This window comes from Falco naumanni, chromosome 3 (assembly GCF_017639655.2).
Source record: "Falco naumanni isolate bFalNau1 chromosome 3, bFalNau1.pat, whole genome shotgun sequence".
Taxonomy (NCBI): domain Eukaryota; kingdom Metazoa; phylum Chordata; class Aves; order Falconiformes; family Falconidae; genus Falco; species Falco naumanni.
This window is the reverse complement of record NC_054056.1, coordinates 61,509,727-61,530,654: the sequence shown is the minus strand read 5'-3', so window position 1 is coordinate 61,530,654 and position 20,928 is coordinate 61,509,727. Positions and strand designations below refer to the sequence as shown.

The following is a 20,928-nucleotide window of genomic DNA, read 5'->3' as shown; positions in this document are numbered from 1 at the left end:
AAGTTTTTGCAGTTGAAAGGGTGATGGGGGAGCTGCAGTTCATGGGTTAGCTGCCCAAATTAGACCACTGAGCCGTGAAATTTATTTCATCATGCTATGATCAGTATTAATCCTTTTGGGAAAGGGAAGACAGAAATCGGTTTTACCTATTCCGTAGTGCAGTGCTTTGCAAGAAAAACATTTTTCCTGATCGTGCTAGGCAGCCATGCACCCTAGTGCATGACCTATGATTGCAAGTTTGTCAGGTAATTTGACCACAAATTGTGGGTATTTTCAGTGATACCATTTCAAATTAAAGTCAAATGAAGGGACTCAAGAACAAAACACAGCATCACAGAAGTCTGGTTTTGTTGTTTTAACTTGCGTCCAATTAATAAGTTCATTGGCTAGATTGTATGTTTATGAATTCATGTCCCCATTAGCTTATGTTCTAAGCATAAACATACCTTAAAAAGAGATTTGATTACACTACTGAAAGAATGCTTATAATTAACAGATGTAACCCATCTGCTTGCATTTTCTTTATCACATCTGTGGACAGCACAGATTATTGTCAGTATGGGATGACTCTTTCTATTCCATTGAATGACGGAGCAAAAATGCCATTCCTGTGCCATTTCCTGTGCTCCCACTGTAAGGGCTGTAGCAATTGCTGTAATATTTATTATTTTTTTTTTAATTAACCAAATTCCTCTTTGAAACTACAAGCTCTGGAAGTTGACACCAACAATAAGATAATGCACTAGTCACTAAAGAAGCTGGGAATCCCAAGGAATGGAAATACACTTCAGAGAAAAAAAAAATAATGTAGGTGGGAACTGTAGTTAGAATTTGGGAAGAAATTAACATGTGGAGCACAGAACAGTTAATGGCCAAGTGAAAGCAGCTGAGACAATGTCTTCTGAAAAGCTTATGCTAATATTAGTATTTAATAAAATGGCACAAGAAACATGAATCTTTATTATAGGAGAAAGAGGGTAGAATTCATTTTTGGAAGTAACATTCTTTTGATGCAGCCTAGAACATTGAAAAAGCATATGATTTTCTTTCCACCAAAATCTTTGAGCCAGGAATCTAAATTGTATCTTGCAAATTAGAATGAACTTTAGGAAATACAGATTTACTTAAAACCAGGTAAATTTCTTCCACTGCAAGCAGGCCCAAGTTATATACATATGTAGATTTTCTTCTCTGCAAATATATGAAATTTGAACTGTCATATATTGAATATTTACACGTACACAATATTATAATTGATAGTAACTAAAATTAAAATCACTATCAAGTGGAAACCACTTAAATATTAAAATAAATGTTTCCAAGACAATACTTGGGGAAAAATGTGCCTCTGCAGCCTTAAAAGTTTGAAACTTTTGAACCTACCTTTTTTAAAGTACATACTAACATCCTGGGTTTTTTTTTTTTTGCTGCAGATTCCCCATCTCATTCAGTATAGTGGACATACTAAGTTGGTTAATAGCTCCTTAATATGTGGGTTTCTTCATATAAGTGTATTTAGGGCTTCACTTTGCTTACTAAATACTATAGAAATCAATTCTGAAAACAGGTTTGTTAATTTTCTAATGGATTTTTTCTACTAACCTTAATGCTTCACAATATTAAGTTGTTTCTATAGGGTGAATAGATATGAGCTTCATTTTATAGTTGAGGAACACAGAAACAGCAACAAAAGCAAAACAATTCCCTTACTTTTGGAAACAGCCTCCGAGGCATCTGGACCTGATTCTCTGTGTGTAAGACACTGAGCATTTTCCATGCTTAGCATCCTCTGATGTTAATTGCAATAGCAAGTGGTCAGTACTTCAGGAAACTGACCTGAAAGACCAAAATTTGACATCTAGAATATCAGTGTACTGTTAGAACAGTCCTGGGAAAGTTTAAGTGACATGACATAAGGTCTCTGTGACAGAGGCAAGTCTGTTAAATCATGGAATCACACAGATGCTGCAATTGTCGGGTTTCTTCATTAGCTTCACTGGCCTGGCTCCACCTCTTCATTTTCCTACCCTCATCTGCTGCTGCTTCTAATTTGCAGCTGGTTCATTCAGTTCCCTCTGTGTGATATTTTGCTAGTTACTTGTTCTAGAATGGTTTAGAGCATGGCTTCTGGGAAATTACTGTTCGGATGATACCCAGGCATCATGAAATTCCATTTTAATATCAAACCCAATCTTTCAATATTAATTTTGGGTGATTTGTTGTAGCATCACTAAATGTGGTAATTAATTTTTTTCAGAAACTTGTACATTGACTCAGTGTGGGTAGCCCTCCTTGAGAGAGGTTCCTCAAACAATGGAAAGCTACAGTTGAGGGGTCATCACTTCTGTGATGTATTTTTCCTAGCCTCATTCTAAATTGTGGTTGAAATTCAGATAGTTATTTTAAAATGTAATTCTCAGACACATAACTTTTATTGCAGAAATATAGTCCTAAGAGTAAAAATTTGTTGAAGATAAGCAAGTAACAACAGGATCTCAGGATACTTCTGACAGCTGTAGTAAGCAGCATAATCAGACTTACCAGTAGCAGGAGACTAATGGGTATTCTCCGATAGAATGGGAGAGGGTGAAATCTTTCATACCTATGTTTTATGCATGCAGAATGCAAGCTACTTCATTTGCAGCCAAGAAACTCAGAACAGTATCACTCTAATGGCCAGCATTTTCTACCCTACTTAAGCCATTTATTACCTGTTAATAAGGGATTTGGCTTTTCTTCTTGTCTTTCCTGAAAGCTGTCTTTCACCTCATTCAACGTGTCTTTTGTTTTGTATCTTCAGTATTCTTTCGCTGAAGTTATGAAGAGTATAAAAGATTTTGTTCTTCTGCATACAAAACTGCAAAACCTGTATGCATTATTTATTATTTATTCAAAGGAAGAGATACAATCCTGTGAGAGAGGGAGTTCTGGAAAGCAAATTGTTTTCCTTAGGTATACACACAGACACACAATATATTTATAGGATATACAAAATTGTGTATGTGTGCTTGTTTATGTATATCACATAAAGTATCCCAGAAGGTCAACTGAAGTCTTAGAGTTTCATAAGCATTTTTTGTTAAACTGTCTGAGCCTTTCACATAATTACCATTTTCATAGCTAAGTCTGGAAGCACTTGAGGAAAAAATGTTTCAGCCGTTTTTGAGTACTAAGATAATGAAGCAGTATTTCACTGGTTAAAATTAAATGATATACATATGTAACAACTTAGTAACAGAAACAGATGGAACTATGAATGTAAACTGTACAATGAGATAGGCCTAAAGAAGGTGTTCCTTTGGATATTAAAAGAACAATAGTTTGGGTTTGATCAGTAGGTGCTTTTGTCTACTAACTACAGGAGATCTTTCTTCCTTCTGCTCATGAATAGCTGCCTTCCAAGATTGATAAAACCACCTTGTGCATAGCAAATTGTCTTGAGTCCATTGACTTAAGAAGAGCTTTAATGACATCAATCAACTAAGTATTTTGCCAAGACTACACACATCCTGATGAGCGTGCATCCTGATGTGTTTTTTTTTAGATAACCTGTGATGATTTTACTGTTACAAGGGTAATTAGTGCCCTGTAGGGTGGGGTACTATCTATTACTGAATAGATGAAAGGTAAACTTGTTTTAAAATGCTGCCAAACATTTAATATTATTTCCAGGTTTTGGTATGTTAGTTTCTTTGCATCCCCCTCTCCATTCCAGTGTATATTTAGTGCCTTTCTTGTAGTCAATATTGTATATTTTCTATTAATTGTCATCAATCAGTCTTAGTTGCTTTTTGTTAATTGCATACTAGTCTTTCTACATGACAGAAAAAATTCTATGAACAGCAGAACATAGGAGGCTTGTGGTGTGTGTCATGTTTGTGTTACCCAGTGTCTAAGAAGCTGTGATCTTTGATGAAAACTTTTCTTTCATTATCTGCCTTAAATATGAATTGTCTAATGCCTATAATATACTTCAGCTTGTGTTTGGGGCAGTCTTGCAGAACTGTGCTGTTTATTTTTATAAACTTTGTAAGAACTGAAATACTTCAAACATGCCTGGATTTTTTTGGAGGCTTTAGGTTCTTTGAGGAGAAATGTAAAAGTACACTTAGGCTGAAAAAGAAAGAAAGAACAAAACAAAGCAGAACCAAACCCATGTTTATATTTGGCTAATAGAAAAACTTGTGCAGATTAGCAATTATGTATAGCATTCGTTATGTATAGTGGTATACTTTACATTGGATAATAATGCAATGCAGAGACAAATCACTAGCAGTGTACCCTATGAATCAATACTGCGGCAAGTACTTTTTAGCGTATTTATTACTGACCTGGATGATGATAGAGTGCACCCTCTTCAAGTTCACAGGGGCTACAGAGTTGGGATGAGTGGTTGATGCACCAGAGGGTTGAGCTGCCATTCAGAGGGACATTGACAGGCTGGGCAGAGAGGAACCTCATGAAAATCATTAAAGGGAATTTCAGAGTCCTGCCCCAGGGAAGGAATAATCCCACGTACCACTGCACACTGGGGCCTGACAGGATTGAAAGTAGCTTTGTGAAGAACCTGATGATTGTGATGGACAACTTGACCATGAGTTAGTCATGTGCACTTGTAGCAATGAAGACTAAGAGCCTCCTGAGCGGCATTACGAGTATTGCCAGCAGACCAAGGGAGGTGATACTTCCCCTCTGCTCAGTCCTGGGGAAACACATCTGGAGTGCTGGGTCTGGTTCTGGGATCCCCAGTGCAAGAAAGATACAGACGCTCTGGAAGAAGGTTAGGGGTCTGGAGGATCTGACATAGAAGGATGCAGCTGGGAGTGTTAATCTGAAGAAGGGAAGGACTGGGGAGATCTTGAAAGAGGTAGAGATCACAAGAGCCAGATTCTTCTCAGTGTTACCTAGTGCCAATTAGAGACAATGGGCACAAGTTGAAATACAGGAAATTCCACTTAAACATAAATAAATAAAAAAAAAATTACTGTGTTCAAACTCTGGAACAGGTTCATTGGAGAAACTAGGGAGTTTCCATCCTTGGAGATATTAAAGATGCATCTGGATGCAGTCATGAGCAACTTGCTGTCGTTGATCCTGCTTTAAGCAGGGGGCTGGGACTACATGATCACCCCAAATCCCTTCCAACCACAGTTATTTTGTGATTCTGTGATAATATTTTAAAATCATTATTCTTGTCTATAGCATTTAGCAACTTTACTGATAAGGAAATACTGAATTGGAGTTTGTCAGGTGAGGTGAGAGTGAGATATACACGGTTTTTCAGCAGTTGATTAGATTCCTCTTTTCCCATTTTAACCTCTTGGTTTGTCTTTTCTGTTAATTTCTATTTCTGTCAGTTTACACTTCTTATTTCTTACTTTACTTCTGTTGATCATAAAGGAAGAGAAAGGAAACTCTCAGCAATTAGAGCACATACAGGAAACCCAGTAAAGCAGTTGGGATGGGGCTTTGGCTGTCAATGAACACTGACATATTAAGCCTCTGATCACACTCTAGTTCCAGCAATTTCTGTGAAAGAAGTAGAATATTGCTAGGAGAGTGTTAGAAATACAAAATCATCTGTTAACGCAGAGGCTGCAGTCTAGTACTGTGTGTAAAATGCCAGGAGTATAGGAAGTGGCAAAAAGAAGCTTCATATGGTTTATAAGTGTGAAGTAAACAAAATGCAAAGAATAGGGAATGTGAAGCATCTGTGGAAGAATGTATTGTTATCTCTATATCCATGTTTCTTGCATAATTTTTACAGCACGATTTTGTGTGTACAATATTATATTAGCTAGTTGGGTTTGCATTTGTTAATTCTGCCTAAGGTTTAGTTTGTACAGACTTTGTCACAATAAATTTTTAGGAGGCAAACTTCAACTTTTCTGATTTTCTGCATTTTTAGAACTTTAATAAAATGTGATAGAAGGATTTAGTTTAATTTACATATTCTCTTTCCCTAAAGAGAGACATTAAGAAAAAAATGTAACAAATCTCAGCTTTCTAAACATCAATTCAAACTTAAAAAAAATTAAAATATGTTTATATGTATTAGAGATCCCATGCCAAATTCCTGGAATAATCTATGTTTATTTTATTTGCTCTGATCTGGCTGTGAGCAAATGTGTATACAAGAAGCTTTGTACCTTAAGACGGTGTGTGTTTAGGTTGCATTAAAAGTCAAATACATTTTTTAATATGTATACCTAAAGGTCCAAACCAGTTCCTCCTACAAAAGAGTTGTTAGGTTAGATGCTCATCCTTTGAGGAAGATGAATGCATTGCTTATGTGAAAAGCTTTGTTGTGAACAGTTACAGCTCGTCCCTGTGGGCCTAGGGCTGAAGGCTTCATCACACTTAAGAGTAATCCTTTTCTGTCTGTTGGGATGCAATCTCCTATCAGGATAACACCAGCCAGTTGTTTTTGTTTTTGTTTTTTACCTAGGCTTACTGGTTTTACTCATATATGTATATAGATTTGATTAATCTTTCTCTGATGCTAAGATTTCTCTTACCAAATCTTCAATTATTAGTGGTAGCAGAGACTAGGAGAAACTAATTGTGGACCGTTAATGATAAATCCTAGTGACCATTTGCAAGAAACAGAAAGACATCTTGAAATCAATGTATCTGTAAGGTGTTTTGGCTCCAGCGATGTTTTGGAGCTGAACAGTAGAAAACATCCAGTCTAGTGTTCTTATTAGTAACCTGTGTGCAGCTGAATAATCAAAGTGTTCTTGGAGTGTGGTAGGATGTACAGTAAAGGTGACTTTGCTCCTTGGACATCATCTTTTCCTTTATAGGTTAACATCAGTGAGGCCAAGTGGTGTACTCATCACTGGCATGACCCTCGGAGTGCTGAGATTGATTTAGGGACTACATTCTCAAAATCAGGGAACTGACATACTCTCAGAAGTGTTGGAAATGGGTTGCAAACCTGCCATCCTCCTGTTTTTGCACCCAAGCACAATGAAATCTTTCCTCCACAGCAGTGTGCTGCTCAGGCTGGTTCTTGCAAGGGAAGCGCAACTGGGGTTCACAAAGATACTATGACCAATGAAATGCACAGCTGAAAAAAACTAAAATACTTGATGGTACGATAGCTACTTTGAATCTGTGTTCTAGCTTTACACTATGTGTATGAGATGGTGGCACTGTAATAGTAGAGGTAAAAATGGGCCTTATATTCTCCCGCTCAGAAACACTGCAGAAGCCTGGCCAGCAAAGGTAATTTACAGGGTAAGCCTACCAATCCACTTGGACTGTCCTGCCCAGCACAAGAACCAGGTGTCAGTAACCATGAAGGAACATCAGTGTGATTTGCTATTAATACTAAAAAATGCAGGTAAGGGGAAATGGAAGCATAAACTTGACTTCTAGCCTCATGAACTGGCTCCACCATTCCTAAGTGATGTGGAAGTTTATAAAGTTAGCCAAAATAGTAGATTTCTGGTGAAAATACCTGACAGAAGCAGCTGTGAAGGTTTACATTATGACATTAGTCAAAACCTTTAAATCAGAAACTGTTCATATCAATGAGCACCACAGACCACATTGGTAGTGACACCAAAAAACAAGTAAAAACTTCAGGGGATGTGGGCAAATTTGATGATTTTATTTCAAGAAAACTAAACAACCCTTGACACGATAGAAGAAAAAAAAATAAATTATTGAGGCTAGTGAGGAGAGAGGTGCTTATCTCTGTAGTGGTGCCAGCCATCCATCAGGTTGCAAGGAGTGATAGTGGGTGGTGGTCTCCAAAGGCCTTTCAGCATCTGTCTAGCAGAGGTAGATGCTGCACTGCCGAAAGTGTGCTTGTGGCACTGAAATGCACATTTTGTTTTCAGCTAGTATACCAACTGTTCCTGCTTATGAAGGGAATGTGGAGTCTGGAAAATTTCAATATAGGTATTAAAATTTTTGTCTTGAAAAAAGTCTTTTTCATCACAAAAATATAACTCTTCCTCCTCTCCCTCTTTGTTAATCTCCTGTGACCAAAAGAGATTTTGGGGAAAAAGTGAATCTGAAAAAATCACGAACTATAGAAGTTTTGCCTTTAGAGGTACACTGCAAACTCTGTGACATCCACTAGGACCTTGGTTATGGACAACACTGCAAAACCTTAAGACAGCTGGAGATAACTTGGCAAAGTTTGTTTGCCAGTAACATGAAAAATCAGTAGATTTCAATCCTACTCATTCACTGAAGATGCTCTGTTGCATCTTATGTCTATGAAGTGTGTCTAAAGTGCCAGTTAAGAGAGCGACTATTATTTTATTTAACAAGGATGATATGAAACTTGGACTCTGGATAAAAAGTTTCTGGTAACAAGTAGCTGTTCTTTCTTCTTCTTCCTTTCTTCCTTGTTTTAGAACTGTCTGAAGTGTTCAGAAACCCAGAGATTAATAAATTGACTACATACATTGATTTGCAGAAAATTTGTTTACGTGCAGACATTTATGGACATGCGCAAGTTAGTGGGGATGCACGTAAATCTATCCCTCTCCTCCATCGCTATTCAGCCTCATATATATTCTTACCTGATGAAGTGACCCGTAAGAAAAATTGTCCTGGAATTACTTTTATCAGTCTAACCTTTTTGATATTCTTGTCTGAGTTTGAAAATGAAGTGACCCAAGCAGTGTTCTCTTTTCAGGAAACTCAGTGTGATATGTTAATCTTCCAGTTTTTCTGGAGTGTTAAATAATGTAGTACAAGGTGATTAGCAAACCTGAGATAATGGAACAGTTGAACTATGCCACTGGGGGGGCTGGTTAAATTCAGCTTGCTTTTCAAAAGCATGTTAGGTATTTCTTTTTCTGGACCCTGAAGATTGTCTTGATATGAAGCACAGTTCAGCAGCAGTAGAATCACTTGGGAACATGTACGAGTTAGGCAATTGATAAAGTAAATTCAGTACGCTTTCTGTGCTGTTCTCTTGGACCTTTGGGAGAAAGAAACAGTGACCTTTACAATTAATACTGTAGTTAAAACATACAAACTTACTGCTGGGCGGTATCGTGTTCAAATTGGAGTTAAATCAAGACTTCTTTTTTAAGACCCAGGGCTGTTGAAGCTGTTTTGAGGCAAGGAGGACCAAAGTAAAGATTAAATTAAATTAAACCCAAAGGGAAGATGATAGAAAGGAAAGAGAGCATAGGGGAAGGTATGTGTTGGGGGTGGGAGCTGTTAAACTATGTGACTGACTCAGTAATGAAGACTGAAACACCTCCAGCTAAACCCCCCTCTACAGTAGCTTCCCTGTTACATGAACCAAGGTGTAACTACCTTACTTATTACTTATTATTACTGTTCTGGTTGTAATTTATTCAGAAATTACACTGTCACAGTTGAGAGGTTTATTATGGCTTTCTTTAATCATAGACATGTGTCTCTTCTTGCCATTCATTCCTCTGATTTGGAAGAATTTTCAGGAGGCTGCTGCCTTGCCCTTAGCAGGGCATTGTTTCTCATTGCCAGATATGTACGTGCCTCTTTCTTGGCTACTGCTTCCTTGCCTGCTTTGTAGGACTCAGTATGCTTTGGTTTTCCTGCTGTTCTGGTTGTTTAAAACTTTGGAACGGACTTCAGGTCCTCAGAACTTGCATGTTGGGACTTGCTTCGTCCCATGCTATTATTCTTCCAAACGAGATAACAATTTTCCAGAGAAGAGAATGTGGAACATGAGCACACAGTTTTTTAACTGTCCTGTTAGGTACTTGGATAGAAAAGGCAGACAAATGCCTGTACTGGGTCACTTTGCATTGAGTATATGGATGAGAATTATGCTAACGGTGTTTACTTCCTCGTATTCTCCTCATCACTCTGCTCCTTCCCAGCCTGTCCATAAGCCTGGCATCTGCAGAATTTCAAGCCAGAGTATTTAAAATCCTATATATGTTCTCTTAATTTTTTTTAGCAAGGTGTTCTTCCTAACTCTTGGAATTTTTAATACAAAAAGGATGATGAGAAGCATTTAGTTTGCATATTTCAAATAAATAAGATACAGCATTAGATTAAATGACTTTACAAGTAGGGCTATGAGTTCAGCAAAATGCTTAGCAGATACATGGATCATTGCCATAATTTCTGGCTAAAGTATAAATCTCTCTGTTAGAGAAGTGCAGTTTTCTCCAGACGTTTCTGAGGATGTAGTTCCCTACAAGTCATTTTGTATTGCATTGTGTGCTATTAAAGATGAATGGAAAGAAGATTTGGAATTTTTACATAGTTTGTGAGCACTTACAAATTCTTAGAAAATGTAAACTCTTCTCAATTGCTCTGGAATTTAATGTGAAAATAAAAAATAGATTGAGCAGGGTTTTGGGTTTTTTTCCTTGTAAACTCTCTATGTAATAATAACAGATTTGCTCCTGTCAGAACAGTATGAAAATATTTCAGTATGTAAGTACGGAGTAACTGCTTTGGGTAAATTACACTGAGTTTAACGACTGCAGAAAATGCAATAATGTCTTTATTTACTTTCTGTATCTTTATTTATATCTTCAAATAGATGTCATTGCTTGATATTTGATAATATGACTATTCAACATGTAACTTGAGTAACATTTTATATTACCTGGCAGCTCCAGGTATCATAATAAACAGAGATTTATGGAGAGCAATGTGATTTGAAGAAAAGGCTCAGTTATCAAACATTAAAATATCAAAAGCTGAAATCTTTCTTGAAAGGTAAAATAATAACATTTTGCTTGAATGCCAATTAGTTACACATGCCGAGTGTAATTCTGGCTCATAGCAGAATAATTCCAAACAGGACAATAATCTTTTTCCAGCATGGCCTCATTACTTGAATGAAATACACTTGTTAACTTACACAGATGGAATAAATAGAGGATAATCACAGGATTTGTGGTGGTTCTAATCTAGACTGACAAACAGTTGTCTTGGTTATGAAAGCAGTTCTAGAAATTGAGAGGTAGAGCCAACTGTCTTAATTATTGGAATGATATGAACTCTGTAAAGCAATTTTGTTGAGGTATTAATTACTATTTGATTTAATTTCATACATATTTTAAACAAAATTACTTCTGGCACTGCTGATGTTATTTGAGATCCCGCTGGTATGACTTTAATCATAATTTTATAAATGCGCATATTTAAATGTAGAATAATGCAAACTCTTTATTTTATTAAATGTATGAAGAGCTGCTTAATCTACCTGTATGGACAGAGGGTGACTGACTGATGTTTCCTTTTAAGTCTCTTCTGGCAAAATTGTTGAAACATTCCTTGAGAGCGATTAAAGCAGTGGTACTGCTGGATATAATATCCCAGAACTTCAATCCCTTTGAATTACTGCAGCATTTTTGTTAAAAAGTATTTCTGAAAGGTTTAATATATATCTTGTTGCTGCTAAATTGCTGTTCATTTAGAAGATTTAGAGTTAGTTCATTGCCTAAAAGAGACTGTAAGTCTAATTTAAATAACCATCAACCTATTTCTTTTCATTCTAGCTTGCCTAAAATGAAAAAATAATGTGCATTTTAAAGTGCTTTAAGCGGTCTTTGTATGCATGTAATATGCTGGTACTAGGTATATGGATTTTCAAGATGTGTATATCCTGAAGTTAAATGAAGAATATGTTTTATATCCCCATATATTAAATATTAAATACAATATCACTTAATAGATAATTTATTCTTATATGTGGTTTGCCAGTAATATATTTTCATTAGTTGGCTTAAATAGCATTTTAAAATATGTATATTTATGTTTTTTAAAAGCTTTCTCTGAGCATTTGAAAATGTATGGGTTGCTCAGGGGCCAATGGACTCTGTTATTTTCATTTTTGAATCTCAACATCTTGCAGTCTTATGTTTTGTGGTCAAATTTTTTTTGCTCTAAGAAGGTTAGATAGCATTGCCCAGGGGACATGGCCTTTGTAGTCCAAGCAGGTCTGGCATTAAATGATTGCAACAGTTTCCTCTTTCCAAAGAATGGAGTGTCCTGTTCGCCTGGTTCTGAGTCCCGGAGGCAGGAAGAGCTAGTAAACTTAATCTGTAGTAAAGCCTCAGTCTTCCACATGGCAAGGCATGGCTAAAGTAAAATAATAAAAAGAACAATATTTACCTTTAATTGTTTTTAAAACAAATAAACCCTACTCAGAAAACAGAAGGATGCTACAAATTTGCTCCAACAACCTGTTTTAATGAGGTTTAATATAGAGTTCCATAGTGTTGCATTGTAAATTGTCAATTTTGTATTTTACTGGAATGGGATTAATAAATCACAGACTTGTGAATTTTTGTTTAATTTCCAATAAGATATATTTGTGAAGACTCAGGTTTCCACATAAAAAGTGAGAGTTTGCAAGACCTATTGGTAAGTTTCAGAATATATCTTTAAAAAAGTGTTATTAATGTTTTAACGACTATAATTAGTAAAGCAATGGATTGTAAGTGATCTCTTATTTGTGGGACTTAAGAATGTCATTACCGAGTGTTAAAAACTTATTTTTGTGAATGCTACTAAGAATAATTTCATAAAAAAGTTGTGGTGGGATGTACTAATATGTTCAATAAATGAATGTTCATTTGATATAATTAATTTCATTCTAGCTGTTCTAAATGAAACAGCTATTGAGAATCAGCACTGAGAGCTTATCATTTATCATAAAATGTGCTTAAAGGGTCCTGTTAAATATCGAAAAGAAAATATTATTGACATTCTCCTCCAGATTTCAGGTAGTTAACTAACAACTAAAAGTGACCAGTGTCACACCTGTGCAGCTTCCTGAAGACATTGTGCAGTAAGTCAGGGAGAACAAAATGTGAATAAAGGAAGCAAAGCTGGCCATGTGGGTACAGTTAAAACAGAAGCCATTCTATATTTATATATCAAATTATAAATCGTGGTTTTTTCAGATTAAAAATAGTCTTTTGTCATTTGTCCATTGCTGAAATAAGAATCTGGGAGAGGTTGTAGGTGTAGACTTTTTTCTTTTTTACTCTGCAGCCTTTTTAACTCTCTTCTGCAATACCTGTGGATTGAACTTCTATAAATGAATTCATTACCTTCATTACCTTTATGCTCAGGTTTAAATCAATTAGGTAGCTCTCCTACTCATTTGCTGTCATCCCTGAAGAGAGGGAAGACTTGCTCTCTTGAGCTGTATTTTTTCTTGTGGAAAGTGAAGCAATTACGTTTCTTAATCTTTGTCTGCTCCAGACATTATGTTTTCCTTGAAAATACTTTTTCTCAAAGAGACTAAAGAAAAAAAATCTTTTTTTATCTCCTTTGAATTCTAGTAGGAAATGTCATGCCAGTGATTTCTGTGGGACTATTTGAGTTCTAACATATAATTAGACACTCTGTACTTTGCCCCTGTAAGTTTGTAATGTTTAAAAGAAGTCAGTCAAGATAATCTTTGTTAATAATAATCTCACCTATATTTCACATGTGTGTTAATAATAATAAACACTTTTTATTCTCGAGTTCCTTCATGAATTTTGAAGCCACTATTAATAAGCTGTTTCACAGGTAGATTTTGGTGGGGGGCAAAAACACTCAAATCTTTTGTAAGGCCAAGCTGAATTACATTTAAGACTCATGTAAATTGTTCATTTGAGCAAAATGATGTGTGTTTCCGAAATGTGATTTAGCTTCTCCCTATTTCAGTCAAAATTATTGACATGTGACTGGATACTATGTGATGCATGGCCATAATAAGTCAATTATTTGATCAAACTAAGATTTCCTGTTGTAGAACAGGAGTTAAAACATTTGCAATAATGGGAAATTAGTGTGTTCAGGAATCAGAAGAAGGTGAAAAAGACTATGGGACCACAGTGAAATGAAAATTTATGATAAATGCTGCAATGCATTGATCACTTCCAATTTTCATTCTACTTATGCACAAAAAAGATGGGAAATGTGTCCTGTGGGGCTGAATCATAGAATCATTTAGGTTGGAAAAGACCTTTATGATTATCAAGTCCAACTGTTAACCCAGGACTGCCAAGTCCACATCTACTTGTCATCTAAATAGCTCCAGGGATGGTGACTCCACCACTTCCCTGGGCAGCCTGTTCCAATGCTTCACCACCCTTTCAGTGAAGAAATTTTCCCTAACATCCGATCTAAAGCTCCCCTGGTACAACTTGAGGTCATTTCCTCATGTCCTATCACTTGTTACTTGGGAGAAGAGATGGACACTCACCTTGCCACAGCCTCCTCTCAGGTAGTTGTAGGGAGTGATAAGGTTCCCCCCTGAGCCTCCTTTTCTCCAGACCAAACAACCCCAGGTTCCTCAGCTGCTCCTCATAAAATGTGTGCTCTAGACATTTGACCAGCTTCATTGCCCATCTCTGAACAGAGTCCAGCACCTCGATGTCCTTCGTGTAGTGAGGGGCCCAAAACCGCACACAGTATTCAAGGTGCGGCTTCACAAGTGCCCACTACAGGGGGACAATCACTGCCCTGGTCCTGCTGGCCACACTGCTTCTGATACAAGCCAGGATGCTGCTGGCCTTCTTGGCCCCCTGGGCACACTGCTGGCTCATGTCCAGCTGGCTGTTGACCAGCACCCCCAGGCCCTTTCCCACCAGGCACTTCCCAGCCGCTCTGCCCCAAGCCTGCAATGTTGCGTGGGGTTGCTGCAGCTGCAGGACCCAGCATTTCTCCTTGTTGCACCTCATACAACTGGCCTCAGCCCATCGGTCCAGCCTGTCCAGATCCCTCTGCAGAGCCTGCCTGCCCTCTGGCAGATCAACACTCCCACCCACCTTGGTGTCACCTGCAGACTTACTGAGGGTGTACTCAATCCCCTTGTCCAGATCATTTATAAAGATATTAAACACACCTGGCCCCTCAGTACTGAGCCCTGGGGAACACCACTTCTGATCAGCTGCCAACTGGATTTTGCTCCATTCATCACAACTCTTTGGACCCAGCCAGCTAGCCAGTTTTTCACCCAGCAAAGCATATACCTGTCCAAGCTAAGAGTGGTCAGTTTTTCCAGGAGAATGCTGTAGTGAAACAGTGTTCCTCTAAAGGATAGAGATTCTCCTTAGTCTTGCTTTTGTTGGTAATGTACTTAATAGAAGCATTTTTTGTTGTCTTACAGCAAGAGCCAGATTAAGATCTAGTTGGGCTTTGTCCCTTCTAGTTTTCTCCCTGTAAAATATCACAGCATCCTTGTAGTCCTCCTGAGTTGCCTGCTCCTTCTTCTAAAGGTCATGAATTCTCTATGTTTTTTCCTGAGTTCCAGTCAAAGCTCTCTTTTCAGCCAGGCTGTCTTTCCCACCAGCTTGTCTTTCAGAACATGGGGATGGCCTTCTTCTGCACCTTTAAGATTTCCTTCTTGAAGAATGTCCAACCTTCCTTGGCCCCTTGGCCCTTCAGAACTATCTCCCAAGGGACTTTGTCAACCAGGCTCCTAAACAGTACAGAGCTGGCCCTCTGGAGGTCCAGTGTAGCAACTCTGCTGAGCCCCCTCCTTACTTCTCCGAGAACTGAAACTCTTATCATTTCATGATTGCTATGCCCAAGACAGCCTCCAACCTCAGTCCTTCTCTGTTCACAAACAACAGGTCCAGTGGGTGCCTTCCCCAGTTGGCTCACTCAGTAGCTGTGTCAGGAAGGTATCTTCCACACATCCAAGAAGCTCCTGGACCGTTTCCTCTTCGCTGTAATGTATTTTCAGCAGACATCTGGTATGTTGAAGTCCCCCATGAGAACAAGGGCTAGCAATCATGAGACTTCTAGCTGCTTATAGAATATTTCATCTGCCTCTTCATCCTAGTTGGGTGCTCTGTAACAGGCTGTCACCACGGTATCTGCCTTGTTGACCCTCCCACTTCTTGCTCATAAGCGCTCAACCCTAACATCACCGTCATTAAGCTCTTGACAATCAAAATAGTCCCTAACATACAGGGCTACCCCACCACCTCTCCTTCCTTGCCTACCCCTCCTGAAGAGTTTATAGCCATCCATTGCAGCACTCCAGTCATGTGAGTCATCCCACCATGTTTCTCTGATGGCAGCTATGTCATAGTTTTCCTGCTTCTAGCTCCTCCTGATTGTTGCCTATGCTGCACATATTGATTTTGATGCACTTCAGTTGGGCTGTTGTTCCCGCCAACTTTCTGCGGGGAGAAGCCCTTAAATCCTATGTGTCCATTCTCAAGTGCTTCTTTGGTTTCTGACACATCAATCAACCTTGTGTCTTTCCTGCCACATGGATGTCCAATCCCCTACCTCTATTGAGAGGGCAGACTGAAGGACCTTGCTAGCACACTGGGTGTGCTGCCCCCAGGCTTATCTCTAGCGAGCCTGGTTTGATTTGATCCCTTTCCCCCTTCTAATCTAGTATAAAGCTCTTTCAGTGAGCCCTGCTAACCACTGTGCAAAGATCTTTTTCCCTCTTTGAGACAGGTGTACCCCATCTGTTGCCAGCATGTCTGGTGTCATATAAACCAACCCATGATCAAAAACCCCAAAGTTCTGCCAGTAACACCAGGCTCGGAGCCAGGTATTGATCTGCTGGCTCTTCCTGCTTCTTCCCTCATCCTTCCTCGTGACTGGTAGGATAGTGAAGAACACTGCTTGTGTTCCTAATCCCTTAACCGGTTGTCCCAAGGCTATGAAGCCTCTCTTGACTGCCCTCAGACTTCTTTTTGCAACTTCAGCTGCTTCATTTGAGCAGTTCCCTTCATGGACTGCTGGCAGTTTATATGACAACCCAGGCTGTGTTGTTCGGGATTTCTACCAGCCACTCGGAGGTCTGAGGGGCCAGGCCTGGTAGGACACAACCCTCTGTGCAGGGCCAGCGGGGAGTGTGCGTGCATCACACCTTCCCATGGTCTCCTGTCCACACAGGCTACAGATTAAGGCAGAAATTATACTGCCTTGGGCATTGCCTGGTCCTTTCCCTTCACCTCTTTCTCCCTTTAACAGTGTCCTGTAGCCTTTGTTGGGTGGGAACAGCAAGAAATAATTCTTAAAATATTTACACAGTTCTTCAATTATGTTATAACTCATGAGAGTCCTGGTAGACTCTGGATGCCGGTACCCTGCAGGGAAGGGTGGACGTACCATGCAGGCTGGAGTACAGAGGGGCTTGTTCACACTCTAAATGAGCTGAGCTAGTTTAGGTACTACAATTAATCAGTGTGTGGCAGTGTGTTGCTCCTTAGAGAATAACTTACCCTGTTTCTCAGCAGGATAAAATAGCCTGTGTAAAGCTTCCTGATGTTGCGAACTAGAAAAAAGGAAAATCTAGCATTGGTGAATGTAGTATAAGCATGTTACTTGGTTATGCACAGAGTCCTTAAAGAGTATGGAAGCTGCAGAAACATACTTTAAAATGATGTGTTTTGTCAGCAGCTCTGATAATTAATTAAGATTAATCAGTTACCATTTTAGGTAAAAGACAATGTTGCTTTAAAAAATATTCATTCTCCAAAACCATAATTAACCTGCTCTTCTTGCTCCCTGCTAATTGCAGCCATTCTTGCTAGAATGATGTTACAGTGGCAAAACCAGTAGAAGTGGTAGTTTTGAAAAAGTAGTTTGAAATGTTTCTTTCTAAGTTTTGGGTTTTGTAACTGCCATGCCACGTCAGAGAAACCAGTTTATCAGAAGCTCAGAGTTCTAGGATTTTTAAGGACCTGGCAATTATCTGAAGTAATTCTTAAGTAATAATTTAAGACTGAGTAATTTTTAAGGTATGATAGTATTCCTCTTTGGCCATCTTACAAGCATTTAATTTTTCTCTTAAATAAGCTGTGCATCACCCACGTGTATTTCTGAAGAGGAAATAACTCTACCTTACTGTCCATGAGAATTAGTGTTTACTGTTAATTAAGCTGCTTCTTTGGCATTAATAGCATAATTAACTTTGACTTGGTTTTGTGATTTATGGATGAATTTAATTTTACGTGGCTCTTATTTGAAACTATTTGGTTACAACTGGTATTTTAAGGATAGTTTTGATACAGTGGCAAGTAAAGTCCATAACAAAATGAGGTATTTCCTATACAGGTCTTAAATTCTGCTGGACAAACGACAAACTCTAGGGCAGAAAAACACATCACCAGCTGTATTAATGGTTTATAGAAGATCGGTAGTGCAGGACCCTTGCCATGCTTGAAGCTCCTGAAGTCAGAAAAATCTACTAAAAATAACCAGTGTCATTACATAGCATCAGACTGTTCATATGCTTTCCTGGAAAGAGTGTCTTTTGAGAGATGCCAGTTGGGGGTCTCCAGTTACTCTTGGTGTTTTGATAATGTAGCCTTCAGTTTGTTGAAATATGTATTTGTGTGAAAAATGTGCCTTTCTTGTGTGCTTGTTTGAGTAAATGTTGTCACTATATTTTGTATGGGTTTTTTTTCAGCCACCTCTAGCAATTCAATGATTATACATTTTCTGAGGGTTTTTGAGTGTTCACAGTGCACATATCCTATTTCATAGGCAGGTGAAGCACAAGTTCTGATGAGGATCTGAGAGCCAATTCTCTCTGTCCTCATCTTTATGTCAGAGGACATGGCAAGATGTCATTTCTGCCCTCTTCTGTCTGCTACCTTTCCTTTTTCACTCCTGCAGCCATGCACTGGATCACGAGGGAGCAGGCCAGTAGCATGGGATTTATGCTGTGCTCCTCTGCTGTTACGTAGCTCATTTTCTTGTGCTGTGCATGCAATATGCTGAATTGAGGATGAGACACTGCACTGAAGTAGAAACTGCCCAGTTCCCAATATCATGCTGAGTAAGCGAAAGTTGGAGACATCTTCAGCCTTGTTGGTCATATGCCTGGTAAATCTGTGCCTAGTCTCTTCCACCTGCGTGGCTGATAACGTCATGTGTAGGTGCTGCTGGATGAAAACCATCCACTGACATTTCTGTGCAAGCTGTGCAAGATGCAAGAGGGGAAGAGAAAGCGGAGACCGAGTATGCTGGGTTTCATGTTTCTTTAAAAGAAATGATGTTAAATATTTGTATAAAGTAAGCCAAGCAAGTAAATGTTACATTGCTCTTAAATCTTTCTATTAGTTAATCTATAAAGAGTTGAAAGCAGCTGTTCAGATCAGTGGTCGCATACTGATGATGAATGGTTGTAACTCACATGGGAAGGCAGTAAAGTCTCACACAGCATAAACATCTGTAAAAGTAACATACAGACTTCTGCTTTTATCTTGCCTCCCCTCTTGGGGAACTTGAGAGAAATAAAATAGGTTGTCAGTACTTTTTTTTTTTTTTAATATGACTAACAATATTCTTTATTTTTGTTTCTCCACCTAGGGTATTTATGTAAGGGATGCACCTTTGAAGGACATAAAAGTGTTCAACTTCCGCCGATTTGTAGCTCTTTTTAGTGTGGTAAATGCTACGAAGCGGGACGCTGGCAACTATCGCTGCATGATCCGGACAGAAGGAGGAGTTGGTGTATCAAACTATGCAGAACTGATAGTCAAAGGTATTTAACAATAAAAATAAGTATTTGCATCCTCAGTGTATGGAATAAGGATACTGCTAATTCAGTAAGAATGTTACCCATAGCCTGTTAAAGTCAATAAGAGGTTCCGTAAATAGACTCTATTTATGTAAATCTTAACAGTCTATCCAGCTGTAACAAGGCTAGGGCTAATTAACTAGTTACTTGTCGATTGTTGTTTTAAATATTTCTCCAAAAAGTTACTGTTTAGAACTATATGTCTTTACAAGATTTTTTGAAAAAGATGAACATATACTGGCTATTTACTTCCTTTGTGGAGATTGCATTCTAAAAATATATTTACTGCAAAATATGAAAGATTTACATTATAACAAACATAAAATACACATATTCCAACACATGGAGGGATGTTTCTAAAAATAGCAGGAAATACATGTAAATAGAATGCATACAGGTCTGTCCATCCTAAATAAAAAAACTTAGCTAAAACAATTTTTTAATATTCATTGCTTTTATATTTCATTTTGATTGCTTCTTACTTTTATACTAGTATTTTGGAGGAACAAAATTTTATTTTTGTTTTGTCAGAGACAAAACCGTATTCTTTAGCATCTAAGTTGTGGAGCCACAGAATTGTGCAATGTATCTTTCCTTTCTGGTCCAAGAAACAAGTGAGATGAAGGGCTAAAAGCTCTTTTTCTCTTCTTTCTGAAATAAATTTGATCCAAGTTTGCAAGGAGTGAATGACTGCCCTAAAACTAAATCCACCACAGGTGTGGGATTTTCCTCTGAGAATTAGGAAGGACACAGTTGCAACTATTATGCAACCTCTGATTTTAGAAACAGTATCCTTTGTTGAATAATACTTTTTTTCTTTTGAGGGTAGCATTTGGATTATCAGAGATTATTTAATTTTAGCTGTTCTAATGGAATTAAAGAAATTTATAGGCTAAGGAGTAACAGAGCAAGAAATTAATTTTGTGTCATACTTTCTTGTCACTCTGCTTTCCAAATTCTGCTCTAGGTTTTATCTTTTGGGTTAAGATACAAATTAACATTTCTTGTGATTTAGTAATCTAATTAAAGAATCAGTTCCTATTCCAGTATAAGAGCTTGCAGAGTTCTACTTGCAGACAGCAAACTGGATAAGGGGCTTTGTTATTAGTTGATCTGGGATTTACTCTTTTCTTTCTCCTAACTTTTCAATTATTTTGCATATTTATAAACCTGTATGAGATTTGTCAGAACTTCTTGAAGACACAATCCTGTTGCTAAAGGCAACTTATATGTAGGACAATAAGAAAGATGTAGGATAACTGTTACATCTGAAAATGTACCATGGATCTTGTTTCTGAAGTCAATATAGAAAGCACGTGTATGAGAAGCTAGCAGTAAAGGTGTATTGGGTTTGCACGGCAAGTTTTGGTAGCAGGAGGACTACTGTGGTGGCTGCTGTGAGCGGCTGTGAGAAGCTTCCTCATGTTCGATGGAGCCAGTGCCAGCCG

General features: G+C 38.1%; 1 protein-coding gene across 12 annotated transcripts in view; it reads left to right on the top strand.

Moving 5' to 3' along the window:
- The window catches only part of PTPRM (protein tyrosine phosphatase receptor type M), a 479,902-nt gene that overhangs the window by 168,523 nt on the left and 290,451 nt on the right, over positions 1-20,928 (top strand). For all 12 annotated transcript variants that reach the window (XM_040587165.1, XM_040587163.1, XM_040587160.1 and 9 more), the window contains one exon: positions 19,270-19,444. In XM_040587165.1, coding sequence (XP_040443099.1) covers positions 19,270-19,444 — 175 coding nt within the window. The remainder of the gene's footprint in view (positions 1-19,269; positions 19,445-20,928) is intronic.